Raw genomic sequence first — 15,511 nt, forward strand, 5'->3', positions numbered from 1 at the left:
AAAAAAAAAAAAAAAAAAAAAAAAAAAGAGAGAGAGAGTCTTTAGATCAGCATATCTATTCTGAAGCACTGATGAAATCATGTTGCTAAAAAGCAGCTTAACATCTTATTCAAGTTTTGGAAAATTCAGATTGTGGATTTGCTGTTACAGAATTTATTATGTCCTAGACCACAGCTACCACAAAAAGAAGTGTGTAGTTTAGGCATTCAGGCATAATTTTCAACTGTCTCTAAAGATGCCTACATAATTATACTGACCACCACAAACGGTTGCCTACCATTGCTCTTTCTTCCTCTTCAGACCAATCGAGTTAACATTTCTTCCCAGAACAATCAGGTCCCTTAAGAAGCCAGTAAGCATGACAAAAGCTTCCTCATCAGTATCCATGTGTTTGTCACCTCAGTTGAGTTCTCTAGAGCCAGAGTTATTTCCCTACTTTAGAATTCAGTATCTGCTCTAAACTAGAAGACTGCTAAGACACGAGACTCTAAAGAACTATTATTGCAAGCAAAATTCACAAGACTATTTCTTGCTGAATCAAGTTCATGGCTTCTTGGAAATAAACATAGATAAGCTGCTGAATTGTGATGAAATTAAGGTGCAGAAAATACTAATGACTTGATGCTTGACAGTCCCAAACCAGCTGCTAGGCAAAAAAAACAGCAACAAGTGTTATCCATCCATATATATTTCCCATACGCATTTTCAAAGTGGGTCTCTGCGTAGTCACTGATGACTACTGCCATGGAGGTCTTGGGGACATTTTCAAGCTAGCATGTTGATAAGAGACAGGGAAGCACATATAAAAAAGTATCTCACTGAAACTGTGGCTGCTTTAATCCTTTACCTACAACAAATACTTCTAAAATAAGTTTATCTAGTCCTCTTGCAGGCAGACACAAGTATCTACACCCCACAAAGATAGGGTCTCATTCTGCCCAGAACCTAAGCCTATCAGAAGCTGTGCAATCATGTTAACAAAGGGCTCAGTTTAAGCAATTAAACCCTTTCTTTTAACATATCTATTTGTAGAAGAACATTTAGATCTATCCCAGGAATCATGTGAAATGGTGAAGTAGCACTTTTGGTCCTTGTACAAAGTTCCCTCCTCAAAATAGGCATTTTCTTTGCTGTTTGTACTACTATGTGAAGGTAAGAACCTACCACAGTAGACTGCAATTTTATCTGGCAGTCTCATCAGATGCATTGTTTAGCCTTTCTGAAATAGACTTAGTTGGAGGAGAAGAGTAAGAGGCATCTATGCATTCTTAGCAAGATTTATATTAGAATTTTACCCACAGTACTACATACAGCTTTTCACAAAAGCCCCCAAATACCATCATCTTTACCTTCAGGTACAGATTCAGCCCATCTTGGATCAGAGGCAGGGTAATCATCCATTAGGTCCACACTAATCTGAGTCACTGCTCTATCCAGTTCAGTATCAGAATCCAGATCTGCATTACTTGGAAACAGCTCAATTACCATGCTTTGTGCACTGACAATATCTTTCCTGAAATAAAAATACAAGCTAAGTAAAACAAAACTATAGAGAGGATATAGAGAAAAAGCTACTCAATTTGCAGCGTTTCCTGTGATTCTTTTTGTGAAATGCTGCAGATTATAATCACCCAACACTGTCTGGAGTATCTTTAAATTAAATATAGATAAAAGGTATTCTGCTTTTTCAAAAAGTCCAACCCAGTAAAGTTTTTGAAATCACTTTTTGTTTTATTCTTTTTAAGAGAAAAGTTTCAGGTTTAATTCTCTATATGGAATGTCCATTAGCTAAGCCACTGAACATCTACTGCTTTCTGTAAAATTACTTCAAGACCACATGTAATTCCTCCCACTAATGGCAACAGAGTAAAAGTTTTGGGGAAAACATATTGGCGAATATAATGCATTATTCTCATTTTCTGTAGTTTCAGAGAATCCTGCAGCTTCTACTCAGGTCAGTAAATAAAAGAGCAATAAGCATTCAAATGCTCTTTAAACTTTCAAGGTGTTAAATTGTGCTTCATATGCTACTATGTGCATTAGCATACGCGCAGCAGTGTTACATGTAAAAACCATGCAACAGCCACAAAAAGCACTGACTTGATTTAGTGACTAAAAATTATAGTAGCCCAACTAACAAGATTAATTCAAATCCATAAACTAATGTTGGAAATATTAATGTCTTTAATATGATATTGAAAATAATCTCCCTGAATTTATATTATTAATCTAGTAATTATTTGTATAATTACTAGTATCTATTAAATCTATTAATTATATAAATAATCTAGTCTGCAGTTCTGTTTATCTTCTTGCCTCTCTGGTTCTTTTGTTTATATCGCTCATTTAGCAACAGCAGTTCCTTCAGAGTCATTCCATATATCCCAACAGTAAGCCTGTTTTAATCATGCTGTTTTAAAGAACAATGTATTTCTTCCCACTCTCCACAGAAGTATCTGTTTTTTCCACCTATATCAGTCAAACTTAAAAAAATAAATAAATAAAAAAAAATCACCTTGCCACAATTCTGCGATGCTAGATATATTCACAGCAATAAACATGGTAATAAAGTATCCTTCAAGGTACTACTGAAAATAAGTATGTAAATAAAAATGAGGAAGAACAGGAAAAAGATGCTTATTTTTAACAAAATGCTATTTACTAAGAAAATAGAGAAACTAAAATAACAAAATTTAAAATGGTTCCACCAGCAGTAATATAACATCTGGCAGCACAAGCTTAAAGGTATTCAGATTATGAAAGCTTGCTCCTTTCTAGCATTTATCACTTTTTCCACTAGCTTAACATATGTCTACACTTTTCAAATAAAGATGTGTGGATATCATTAAAACAACTTTAATTAAACAGCACAAGAGTATCTTTATCAAGACAATCTCTTACTGAAGTATACTAACGTGCTTTTAAGAAGAGCAAACGAGTTATGCCTCAAAAATGAAGCGTAATTTCTACCTGCAGTACTGTAGAAAAGCTGCTTTCAATAATTTAGTCTTATCTTCTTGGGCTGTAATTTCTATCCTATTGTTTGCATCAAAAGCAGGACTCTGAAATGCAAAGTAAAAACTTAGGCTGAAAGATATATATAAGGTTTTATTATGGAACAAAAGAAAAAACTAAGTAACACAGATTTAAAGACACCAACAGGAAATGATTTTTTATTATAGTTTGACCTCAAGAATATCAGTAAAATTCACACACAATCTGCAAAAGTTATGCAAAATTTGTTTTCACAAATCCAAATCAATGTTCTATCTGGTCTAATGACATCCAGTGATACACTTATCCTAAAAACTCTCAATTTCATAAACATTTCAATTTCAAAACAAACAAATTAAAAACAAACAACTCCCTCAATAACCACAGATGTTGTAACATCTCTTGTGTTTTGAAAACTGTCTTCATTGAAAGTGTTTGAATTTCTACTTAAAAAACTAAAACTCAAAAAATTAAGTTTTCCAAAGTGAAAGGACAAAACTGCAAGACTAATATGTTATTTCTGCCCTTAGTTAAAAATAAAACAAAACACAAAAAAGAACACACACACACACAAAAAAAAAAAAATCAAACCATTACCTCACTGTTAAGTCCAGCAACAGAAGAGGAGAGGGAATCTTCAAGGTCTTCCGGAAGCACAGAGACATTTTCCCTAGACAATATGGTGATAAGCCCACTTTTTTTGGCAAAGAAGATGGGAAGGCCAGTGCAAGAACCTGCTCCTAAAATGCTATCTCCTAAGACGACAAAAAACAAAACAATAAAGGCACATAAATGCAAGAACAATTGAAGATCAAAATACGACACCGTGTTACAGGCATTCATTAAATTTTATCATGAAGTAACCAACAATAATCCTTACAGAAGCACCTGACTTACTAAAACCATGGACAATATCTGCTACTCACAGTGCATATTTCCAGATACTGTAAGTTAAAAACTAACATCAAGATTCAGTTGAATTCAGATTCTATGTTAATAGGACCTATCTGTGTGTCCATTGGAGGAAGACACTTCTGAAGGTCAAGGACCAGATAATAACAACATGCCTAGTTTATTCAAACTACTTCATAAACTGATCTTGGCAGGATAATGCTTAGCAAGCAAATATGCTAGCTAATAAAATGCCTGCATGAGTAAGAAAAAAAAAATTAGAGCTTTCTGAATGCTAACTGCTTTTTGTTATTCCATCTCAAGCTTTATTTTGAGTTAAGTGGATTTCTTTAAACTAAGGAGTCATAGAAAACACACTGAGAAATCTAAACAAGATGAATACATTTAATTGAAAAGTATCCATGAAATACGATTTTTTTTTAACTGCACATTACCTTGTATGCCAAGTATGATCTTCTCCTGTGGTAAAGAAATTCTTCCAGTTCCAGTGGAGCAAGCAAACATTTCATCTTCCTTATAAAGGTAAGCAGCATGGCTAAAGTAGTCTGGGACTACCAGACAGCAAGTCAGTTCCTCTTCTGACTGAAAGTGTTGAATATAAACAACATCACACACGTAATAAAAACCTTAAACAAACRTCTAGGTAACTCAGGTCAGCATTTAAAATGTTAGTCTGTTTTAATTTTTAACAACAGGTATATATGCTTATGTATCATAACAAAAACCACTTTTCATTTGCCCTAAATATTTAAAATCTGTTGTTTTTCTTCCCTATATAGTAAACTCTCACTAATTTCACATGGTAGGAAAGTAAACAATTATTCAATGCAAACTAATTATTCTATAATTCATGTACACTCCTTTCATCATAAGATTCAATTTAAAAACATACCATTGGTGGAGGACAGTTGATTTGTCCTCCCTTCCTAGCAAACCATCTGTCTAGTAATGATCAAAATACACGTCTCCTAATTTACTGTCCAGTTATTACATTCACTGGAGTCTGCGATCTGTCTTAAATTGATTTCCTCATAAGTTTTCCTCAGAATACTGTCAATACATATTTCCAGAGCAATTTTAAAGCAGAGAACCTGATTAGAGAAAGTCTGATAGCTGATTTACCTACAGGAATATTTTAAAAACACTGAGTTTTCCTTGTTTGGTTTTAGAGCCTTCATTTGCATACCTGAAAAGACGGATTATATTGCGTGACCTCCACTACAACATCATCAGACATCTGAAAGCCTTTATCTTCTACTGTTATCAGAGTGTAGTACACAAGACATGGGCGATCTCCGGGATGCCATGCTGCAGCAAGTATCACCAGTCCATCACTATGCAACCAAAAATATCACATCCTTGAGAGATTACTAATTATTTTACCTGCTCAAACATTATTACTCAGTAAACAGGCATTTGAGTACAATCATAGATATTTTCCAATATAACAGTACTCATCTTCTCAACTGAGTTTATTATTTGTTCTTTTATGTTGTTTTATTGTTTTGACAGTATTCACATGCCATACAAAACTGAAATAAAATGATACAGTTGTTGCAATTTTATGTAATTAAATCATAAATACAAGAGATTCAGCAGGTATAGAGAATCCTTTCTACAACAAAAATTACAACTGGTTACCTGCTGTCTTCATAATACCAAAACAAGAGGGTGGGGAATGAAGGAATGAAACAAAAGCCAACAACAACCAAATTTGACAAAATTACATTACCTAAGAATAGCTCCTTCTACTCTTCTAAAGAATTTGTAATACTAAAGAGATAACAATAGCATGAAGCATAAAATAACTTATGCCTTAATGTGACATGCTTTTTTTCTTTTTAAATCAACACTGGCACTCAAGTAAACTATAATTCCAATTACTTATGCAGAAAGCTCTGCAAAAAACCAGAACATATTTGTCTGATACATGTCTTACCAGATGCAGGTATACTTGCTTACCGATTTTGCTGCAAATCCATGTACTGTACATTGACTCCCCCTTTAATATCTTCATAGTTACTCTCAGAACCCTACAAAAATAATACATCTAGCTTTTAATTATATATGTGTAGGCTACTCATAAAAAAATAAAAGCATTTTCAGATGAGCTGGCTCTTACCCAAATTGCATCCGTAACATGTTCCTTAAGGATTCTGTTGATATCCCAACTGAAAATATAACGTTCTGATGAATCATCAATCTCCCATTTGCTTAGGTTTGAACTTGTTAGCATATAAAAGTTTGACCTTTCTTTATCCCAAAGAACACTAGAAATCTGGATTTAAGAAGAGTATACATCAAAAAGTTAAAGCACAGTCTTACTTTGGACACAACAGCCTATATGCATTCTTAGTCCACATAAAATCACTTACTTTGGCAGCCTACAAAATTAAATTACAAGATATAAATATTATCATAATTTTCAAGAGAAATCATACTTTGTAGATATAGGAACGTCCACAATAAGAGTTTCTCATGCTCCCTCGCAGCTTCTGCAAAATCAGTTTAAAAAGCTCAACTCAATCTCCAACCCTTGACAACCCTATATCAGAAAAGTAAATGTACAGGCTACTGCTAGTTTCTTCAGATAACACTAAGGCTATTACGAGAAAGAGGCAAGACTGAATACTCTATAGGAAGTATTACTGCTTTAAAGTCTCCTTCTATTTAGATCTAAAGAGTAAGTCTGTATTCTCCATTCAACAAATTTGTTACAAATTTGGTTTCCATCTTTCTCAGTCTTTTCTTCTTCCTTTCCTAAATATTGAGGCCAGAAATAAGAACATAGGACCCTAAATATTTAAAGTAATTATTATATGAATGTTTTTCAAGCTTACCGCAGTATCATTGCCAGGAGACAAAATACCCAGAAGGGAAGAAACTTTTCGACCAATTCCAGAAAACATGCCCTGACCCTGTGGCAGGGCATGCTGATGAATCTTGCCAGAACTGTCTGGTATCAGTCGAACTAGTTGGCCTCTGAAAGAAGATAAAATAAAGCTTCCTCCCTAACAAAAAGAAAAAGCAGTTAACAAGAAAAGAAAAAAAAAATCACATTTCTGCAACAAGTGTATTACTATCAGCCAAAACTCTCTATGCTAGCTCATCAGAAAAAAAAAGACAAAACAAGAACAAAATACAAGGCAAACAAGGCAAATGTATATAACACTTCCTGAAGAGGGTACTGTGACAACAAATTAACATGTTTTCTCTTTCAGGCACCTGTCATATACATTTCATAAACGTGATTCTAAAATAATAAAAAAGACCTTTATAAGAATAACATACAATGGCTGCTAGTCAAACTTACAGTTCTAAAACATCTCCCAGATGCTACCAGAAAATGCTATTTTCCAGGGGTGAAAAAAAGACAGCTATTAGAAAATGGAGATCTACTGTCTGAGAGATAAGGTTTAAATTTCATCTGCACCTTGAAATGCTTGTCGATTTTTGCATAAATATAAATTCTATTAGACTAGCTGCTACACTAACACAGAGTAAAAACATTGCTCCTATCTTCAAAAACAAACAAAGCCAACTAATGCTGGAAGGCTGGCAGTAACACCAATAGTCATTTGTAAACATTGCTATAAAGTGGTATATGAAGCCAGTAAGAGATGCCATGGAAAGAAGAATCAAAATAAATGGTAATGGCTAGACAGTTGCTGAAAGAACTGTTTTTCTCTACAGGAACTGTTCACAGAACAAATACCAGCAAAGTTTTATTAATCATACCATATAAAAGTTATACTAAAGATTTGAACTAGTCTGTCCAGAGACAGGAAGACAAATTAAGCACAGTTGTCATACATGGAATAATGCAGCTTTATATCAACGATTAAATTGTGCCATAAACAAGTGTTCCTCTAGCTCTGGACTCACATTCATCCCAATGTTCCCAGCTGCTTTCTTCCAACTTGATATCTGAAACTAGGGCACAATCCAGCTCTACTAGGGTAGATTCATACAAGGTTTCTTAACATCTTGAAAGCCTTAGGAAATTAATTATTATTATTGTCTTTCTGAGCTCCTAAAATAATATTTATAATGAAAGATAATAATACAGGACGTGAAGAGTGGATGTTACGATGACTTGCTGAAAAGGTCATGAGACAAAATAAAACTGGTAATATAATTTTGGAGATGACAGATACTGTAATATATGCTGAATTTTTGATATATTCTCTACTGAAAGTCTTTCACAGTTCGGCACATCAGCAACGAAAATAGAATTTATAAGAATTCAGATAAAGTATTTGCCTTTGTTTTTGTGTTAGCAGGACTTCTACCACTGGAAGTAATCACTGTAGTAATACTGACCATCCTCATAGGTTAAAACAACAAATCAATTCCATTAATAACCTTGTGGTTCAGTCCTGCATATCTCCCTGGCTTTAACAACAGTATTTATGACAAACACTCATCAGTGCTTAATACTTAGTATCATTACACTCATACAGTCTCTAAAATTACTCCTTAGAATGTCTGATAGTTTCCTTTGCAATATTTAATGGAGATTTAGGTCAGTATGCTCCACATACTCTTTTTTATTTTTAAGTTAGCAATTAAAGCAGTACTTTTAAAATAAATCTTATTGTACTGTACCTTCACTGCTGTTAGGAAACTGCACAGAGAGCCTCCAAAGTCTGTAAAAGTTTCTGTGTAGGAACCTTCATGCACAAGATTGGGCCAGTAGCGTATAGTACCTTCACTGGTAGCAACCATTATTGCCAAAGACTTGAGGTGACAAAACAATTAACAGAACATGCAAGATAATAATAATTAGACTGCAGCTTTAAATAAATTATGTTGTTTTACATAGCTAGATTTTGGGTGACTAACACAACAAAAGCGGTAAATACATATGGATGCACACCGATAAACCTAGAGCTGAATAGAGGGATGATTCTATAACGTAACAGTAGGTGCTGGGAACATAACTGAGACAGTTATACTTCCTTATTTTACTAACAATTATATATTTACTATTTCTGTTCCTGGTAATGAAGCAAAAAAGATTTACAGATGCAAGATAAAACAGAATCTGTGGAGAGTTCTAGATGCAGAATCACTGTTGTAAGCTACCACAGGAGACTTAAAATGTAGACTATATTTTAAGAAATAAACTGATCTAGAGTCATTAAGAGAAACATCAAATTATACAGTGCTTATTTTCTTTACAGAAACATACAGTTCAGAACATAAGCACACAATATGTCTATATTTTAGGGTTTCTCACTCAGGAAATCACCCAAAGACCAAATTCAAAGAATGATGCAAAAGACTGTGTTCAAGTAAAGATTTATACAGAAAGCATTGTACTTAATCAACCGGTTGTTGAATACCACAGAACAATAGAGGAACTGTAGCTTGGAGCTGTTATTGAGCTCCTCAGAGTTTTCTAACTGATTTTTGGCTACAGACCTGCAAAAAGGAAAGCGATTGGCTAATCGACATCACAATTAAAAAAAATATATATATATATAAATATATATATATATATATATAAATATATAAAAATGAATTGTCCTTGGTGATTTCTGCCCTTTGATTACTTAATATTTTTCATTTGACTGAAATATTTTCTACCATTAATTTTTCTACTCCATAAAGTCACTGTATCCACACATGGCTCAAAAGCTGTTAAAAATATTAAAAATCTTGATTTAGTTATATTACCTTCTCTTATACTTCGAGTATGATCAAGTCACACACTATTTAAAGAAGTCTGAGCTAATCACTAGACATTATGATTGTTTTTCATCATCTGGAAGTCTAACACAATGACAAGAAAGAAGAAAAGATCCTATTACCTATTTCGTGATTCTTCTTCCTTCCAATGACAACTCATCTAGTTTTATTAGAGCACTGCATATATTAACTGTATATATTAACTGAAAAGTACGCATAAGCTGAAAATGAAAGCTTCATTTCTTCATGAATGACAGTAACAAACACATTAGCACCCTTCCAGAAAAAAAACAGTTGATCTTGAATCCTTATCCTCTAACACAGCACAGAAAGAAAAAACATTTAGCAAAGTAATCATTGAAGACAGATAAATCACTTTTCTTCCGATGTTTCCTTATAAACACTAGCCAAGGAAAGGTGATGGTTTTCACTTTTCAGCTACATGTATTCAGAGTTAAAACAAAGCTGAACAACTTCTTCAGGCAGCACGTATTTAAAAGGCACTTGCTTGTACTGAATTTCATTTTCCTGATGTTAGTTAACAAAATAATCTATTATATTTTTGTTTGTTATGAAAGCATCCTAAGTAATCCTCAGATGACATATAATTTAATCTGATCCTAATTACATGTAAATGGTATAATTTCAAAAGACTAGTAGGATTCTGTTTATTTCAAACATATTTACTAAAAGATAACAATCTTGAGTTTTCTAATATATGTTACAACACAGAGTGCACAATTTTCAAATAAATACTTGATAAAATAGAATATATTTGAAGTGACACTGAAACTATTTTTAAACATTAAAATTAAAGGTAGATCACCTGGAGAGAAGGTGCTTCGCCTGAGGAACTGAGGAAAGATATAGCTGCTAAACAAGAAGTCCACTGGAAGTCACTAGGTGGCAGCTGCAGTTCCTTGCACAGAGATAACTGTAAGAAAGACGTGTAATTATAAATATGTGACTGAAGAAATTATTCCTGTCCCACGAGGTCTAGAGACTTCCTAATCTTGCTAAAAACTGATTTTAAGCTACCCTAGACACTATGCTGGAGGCCCAAAAGAATGTCACACAAGATTTTCAGCAAGATTGTCACAGTCAGCAGACAGCTATGAAACATCTGCTTATACATTTTCAAACAAAATTGCTTTTCGTTTGTTATTTGTGTTTCTTACAACACTATAATTTTGAATTATTTCTCTTTCAGATGTGCAATTACCTGGATGCTGCTGAACACAATATAATAGACAAGACAGAAAAACAAAATTAAACTGAAAGTGCTTGAGAAAGCCCAGTTGGTATTAAAAGACTGCAGAGAGAAGAACTCTCCTTCCAACAAAGTAAATCGCTCAAAAAAAAGAAAAAAAAAGAAAAAAAAAAGGCGCCTTAATGACTTGAAGAGCTTCTACAAATGCCAGAATGCACATACCTGACACACTACTGCAAGTGTGGAAGTTGTATAATTAACATCTATTGTAATAATCAGAAGATTATTGATTTGATAAATACAAGGTCCTTCTGATCATACTTGTTATACACTGTAATGTTACTAAGAAAAATACTGCCTAGGGAAAAACACTTTGTTGATATAAGAAATCTAAACAAAACATATATTTAGCATAGCTAAAATTAAAAAGTTAAAGATTTTTTGACAAGATGAAAATCAGTCACAGTATTACTTAAACCAATCTGTATTGGTATAATAGCTATTATATTAGCTAGTTTACAACTAGAAAAAACTTTGGCATATCTATTTAACATAAGAGATACGTATTAAAATGCAAGGAATTTACCTTTGTGTTAAACTGACAATTAAAAATGAAGAGTGTCACACGGAAAAGTTAAACTCCCTTAAAAACTTGTATTTCAGTTGTTAGAATGACTTTGTAGCAACCCAGGAGGAAAACTGACAAACTCCAACTCATAAAGAAACCCTGGCTTTAAATAACACAAATGAGAAATTTTTTCAGCTAGCATGAAGTATACACACATTTTTTCCATCTTGATCTTCCATTTACCTTAGCAACTGGAGACTGACCAATCTTCCAGATAATCAGTCTCTCCTTATGGACCAGCCAGGCCCATCCACTTTCATCCACTTTAACACTCAAGTGGTCATCAGCTACAATAAAAAGTAGTTTTTAAGACATTAAGATTTTGAAGAGAATGCAGAGTAATCTTAAAATTCAACAAATCTTTGTTCTGATAAGAAAAAAAGAGAAATATTTTTTCTAATCAAATCTTAATTCTACATTAGGACTTCCATGTATTTGGTTAAAATGTCCAATTGCTCAATATAGTTTAAAAATCCATTTGATAAACTCTTAACTTTTGACACAGAGAAGTAAGACTATCCTAGAAGTTGTCCAAATACATCAACTTATGTCAGATAAAAAACTGTCTTAAAACTACTGTAGAATTTATAAAGCTATTACAGAGATGCAGAGTTTAGATTTCTTACATCTTTATTAGAAAAGGAAAATGTAAATACACATAAAAAATGCTGAGGACACCAAGGAATTTCTTGATCTTGGGGAAAACTTTATATTAGCGTTTTGAGGTTTTTTTTTTTAAAGAAGTGATAATAATGTTCTATTTTTTTGTTGTTATTTGCTGGTTTTATCATCATTGAATGAGCTGAAGTTAAAATAAACTATCTACTTTAGTGAGCTGAAGTATGTGTTTTTAAAACAATTAAGAGAATCCACAATTTAGGATAGAACTAAATCAAAACAAATAAAAAAGCGTGAAAAAAACATCAAGCATAGTTTCTCAAAAGACTTTATTAGCTTTCTTAACAAACTTGAATTATAGAATATATTGCTTAAGAGAGTATACTCATTATGAGTGTTACTATGACAACAACTACATAGTTAAGCAAGTTAGATTCAAATCAAGGCACAAACACCTCATCTTCTGCTCCAAAGTCAACTTCTAAACAGCACCAACAACATGTTAACATTCCTGTCATTTGTCAAGATTTCCATGAGGAAATAACAGATAAATTCAGTTCTTACCATCAGCCTTTTTTAGAGCTTCCATAACTTTAACAGGGAGAGAGGATCCAAAAGCCTTAACATCATAGTTAATAGTGTCACTTGCTGAAGGATGCTGTATAACTCTGGTAGGAGTTGCTCTAAAATAAATAAATAAATAAAACACAGAAATCTTAGTTTTCAATAGTTTCTCCAGCATTTTCAACATACATTTACTTCATTAGGATCTGTTGGGTTTAAAAATTGATATGATGAAATGGGCTTGCTTCTGTAAAACAAAAGAGATGGTGTTCCACAGGGATACAATCTGAAGCAGTAATTTGGTGACTAGCTTGCCTTTTGTTAAGCTGTTATCAAATTCCCTTATATTCAAAAATAGTTCTTTACAAAATTTTTTTCCTTCACACTAACAAAACTACTCTTCAACTTCTCTGCATTCTGATTATCTACAGCATGAAGCTATTTACAACACCAGGAGAAGCAACTTTGCAGAGGTTTTTCCATTGCTGCTAGGCTTCTTTTCGTCTCAAATTCTGATGGCAGTAGACATGATGCAACAATTTGAACATCCTTAACAGCTCTCATCAGCAAACGCTCATAGTGCCCTTCTCTTACTGGTGACTGCAACTCTATCTGTTTTAGTTATTATTTGTTTCTCAATATAATTTCAAAGAACGGCTTTGTATCTTCCCTCACCTCCTCTCTCTGGAATGGCATAGGTCCATCCTGTCCTTTGAATGTGATTAAGTGGATAAGATTTCTCTGCTTTTAGAAGATACTTTCCTCTTTCCTCTCCCCCAGCAGAAATAATAATGTAGCATAATTTTTCCAAAGTGAGATATCAAAAGAGGATACAAAGCTATAACACTAGGCTGACACCTTGTTCTAAAGGTGCCATTTAAATACCTGACATAAAAGTTCCCCCAGAACTGAAAATGGGCCATCTTGTTTATCTCAGCAACAAATAGCTGCTTTTGAGAAAAGTAATTCTGAAGCCCTGAAACTGATTTGGGGCTTATTTTAATTCAGTTTGAGTTAACTCAGTTCTGACTCATGTGAAATCAGAGACAAAAAGGGTGTAATGGGAATGATTTACTTTCTAATCAGAGGTGCTTATTTTTTCCATGTTCCTCCTGTACTGGAGATACATTTGAGGAACCCTCAAACTCAAATGTTAATAAGACATATGTAAAACATATTGAACATATGATATTTTACCTGAAAACTATAAAAGAACTAGAAAACCACTTAACTATAAAATGTTTCAGTAAGAATTTGGTACTGTAAGAACAAAATGTGTCAAATATCCTACAAAGGTTCCGAGAGCATCTGAGAAACTATAGACTAGTAAAGTCAACTCTTTCAGAGTGAATCAGAAAAAAAAAATCAGTAAATAGATTAGTTACAGCTGTGATTTTTATTCTTTTCCTTTTCCTTTTGTACAGCAAAGTCATGCCTGACAGATCTATCAGAATTTTTTGAGGAAAAAAACAGTGAGTATGAATTGGACAATATTAAGGATTTACATCTTCTAAAAGCTTTTAAAAAGATCCCCTATCAAAGGTTCCTGAAGAAAGCAAGCTGGCAGGAGATGAGGAAGAGTCTTATGGCAGACTAAATTGTGTCTAAAAGAAAGTAATAAACAAAAAGAATATAGAAAAAGAAAGTTGATTTATACAATGCAGGAAAGTTAACAGGAGGAGAAGAAAATACCCCATTCTGTAGGACCTGTACTAATATCTAAACTGTTCAGTATAGTCATAAAAGGAACCAAACAAACAGTGACAAACTTTCTTGATTGTACAGTATTATTTAGAACACGCAAATAGGAAATCTGAATTGTAAAATAYAACATAAAAAGCAAAATAGAAAATACCATTACTGTACTACATAAATACACAGCATGTCCACTTCTTGAACATGAGGGTGACCTGACATGCACATATCTCAAAAGGATATTGCAGAAAAACTACCTAAGAGAGATTTAAGGATGATCAGCAATACAGAATATCTTACAATATATCCCAAGAGAAAACAATCAATAAAATTAGATTCAGGAAACAATAATGCTGTAGGCAGGGTTAGCAGAGACAGATGAAATCTTTATTATTTTATTTTATTAATCTTTATTGGAACTTGGGAAAAAAGTAAGAGCTTTTAGGCAGAATCCTTTAGTTAGATCCAGTTAGAAGCATGTCTTCGTAGAAGTACTGACCCACAGGATAAACATAACTAACTACTCACTGCTACACAAGACCAAAGGATACTATTTTCTTCTTTCCTTTCAGAAAAGTCCCCATGACTTGTCAAGCCTTTCTTTGCTAAGACTACTTTTGATTTTGTAGATGTTAAGCGATCACCTGGGGGAAAATGTTATCTGAATCAAATGGTTTTACTGAACTAAAAGCCTCTGTTTCTGTCTATCATTTTTAGTTCTGTTTGTCAGACTTAAGGAGGAGGCCTACAGCCCAAACATCTGTTTTTTTTTTTTTTTTCAAATTATGCTACTTCTTACATTGTATCACTAGTCCAATTCCCTGTTACCTCCGCACACAAGTATTGCTTTACCTCAGTAAAGAGGGAGACTAGTCTGTTGAGATCCCCACAACTCTACAAAATCAGGATCTTTTCCGAAATAACGAACGAGCAAGTAGCAAGTCATCCCTGAACAATGTGGCAGATGACACAAACTACAGCCCATGCCTTTTGCATCCATGCGGCAAAATGTAGCTGTTCTGGTTGTTGTGAAAGAGCAGCGGAAAGAATGCCCAGAAGGAGACTGAAAGAGGAACAGAAGGGAAGGGGAGCAGACTCCTCGCAGCAATGGGCCCAAGGGAGAGGGGTACATCAGGCGAGGTCAGTATGGAAGCTTAAGGAACCCCAGGAACAGAGAACCCCGCATTTAGTCCAAA

At 33.7% G+C, this 15,511-nt stretch overlaps 1 protein-coding gene across 1 annotated transcript in view; it reads right to left on the bottom strand.

The window, feature by feature from the left end:
• Positions 1–15,511, bottom strand: part of NUP133 (nucleoporin 133) — a 36,616-nt gene that overhangs the window by 20,658 nt on the left and 447 nt on the right. Inside the window, exons 2-13 of the mRNA XM_085315487.1 lie at positions 12,621–12,739; positions 11,622–11,725; positions 10,427–10,534; positions 8,515–8,646; positions 6,747–6,917; positions 6,029–6,184; positions 5,869–5,939; positions 5,093–5,240; positions 4,341–4,488; positions 3,592–3,749; positions 2,971–3,062; positions 1,350–1,513 (exon numbers count right to left, since the gene is read on the bottom strand). Of these exons, the coding sequence (XP_085171613.1) occupies positions 1,350–1,513; positions 2,971–3,062; positions 3,592–3,749; positions 4,341–4,488; positions 5,093–5,240; positions 5,869–5,939; positions 6,029–6,184; positions 6,747–6,917; positions 8,515–8,646; positions 10,427–10,534; positions 11,622–11,725; positions 12,621–12,739 (1,571 nt within the window). The remainder of the gene's footprint in view (positions 1–1,349; positions 1,514–2,970; positions 3,063–3,591; positions 3,750–4,340; positions 4,489–5,092; positions 5,241–5,868; positions 5,940–6,028; positions 6,185–6,746; positions 6,918–8,514; positions 8,647–10,426; positions 10,535–11,621; positions 11,726–12,620; positions 12,740–15,511) is intronic.

The sequence above is a fragment of the Rhea americana genome, unplaced genomic scaffold (assembly GCF_003343005.1).
Source record: "Rhea americana isolate MKP2758 unplaced genomic scaffold, rheAme1 scaffold_43, whole genome shotgun sequence".
Taxonomy (NCBI): Eukaryota; Metazoa; Chordata; class Aves; order Rheiformes; family Rheidae; genus Rhea; species Rhea americana.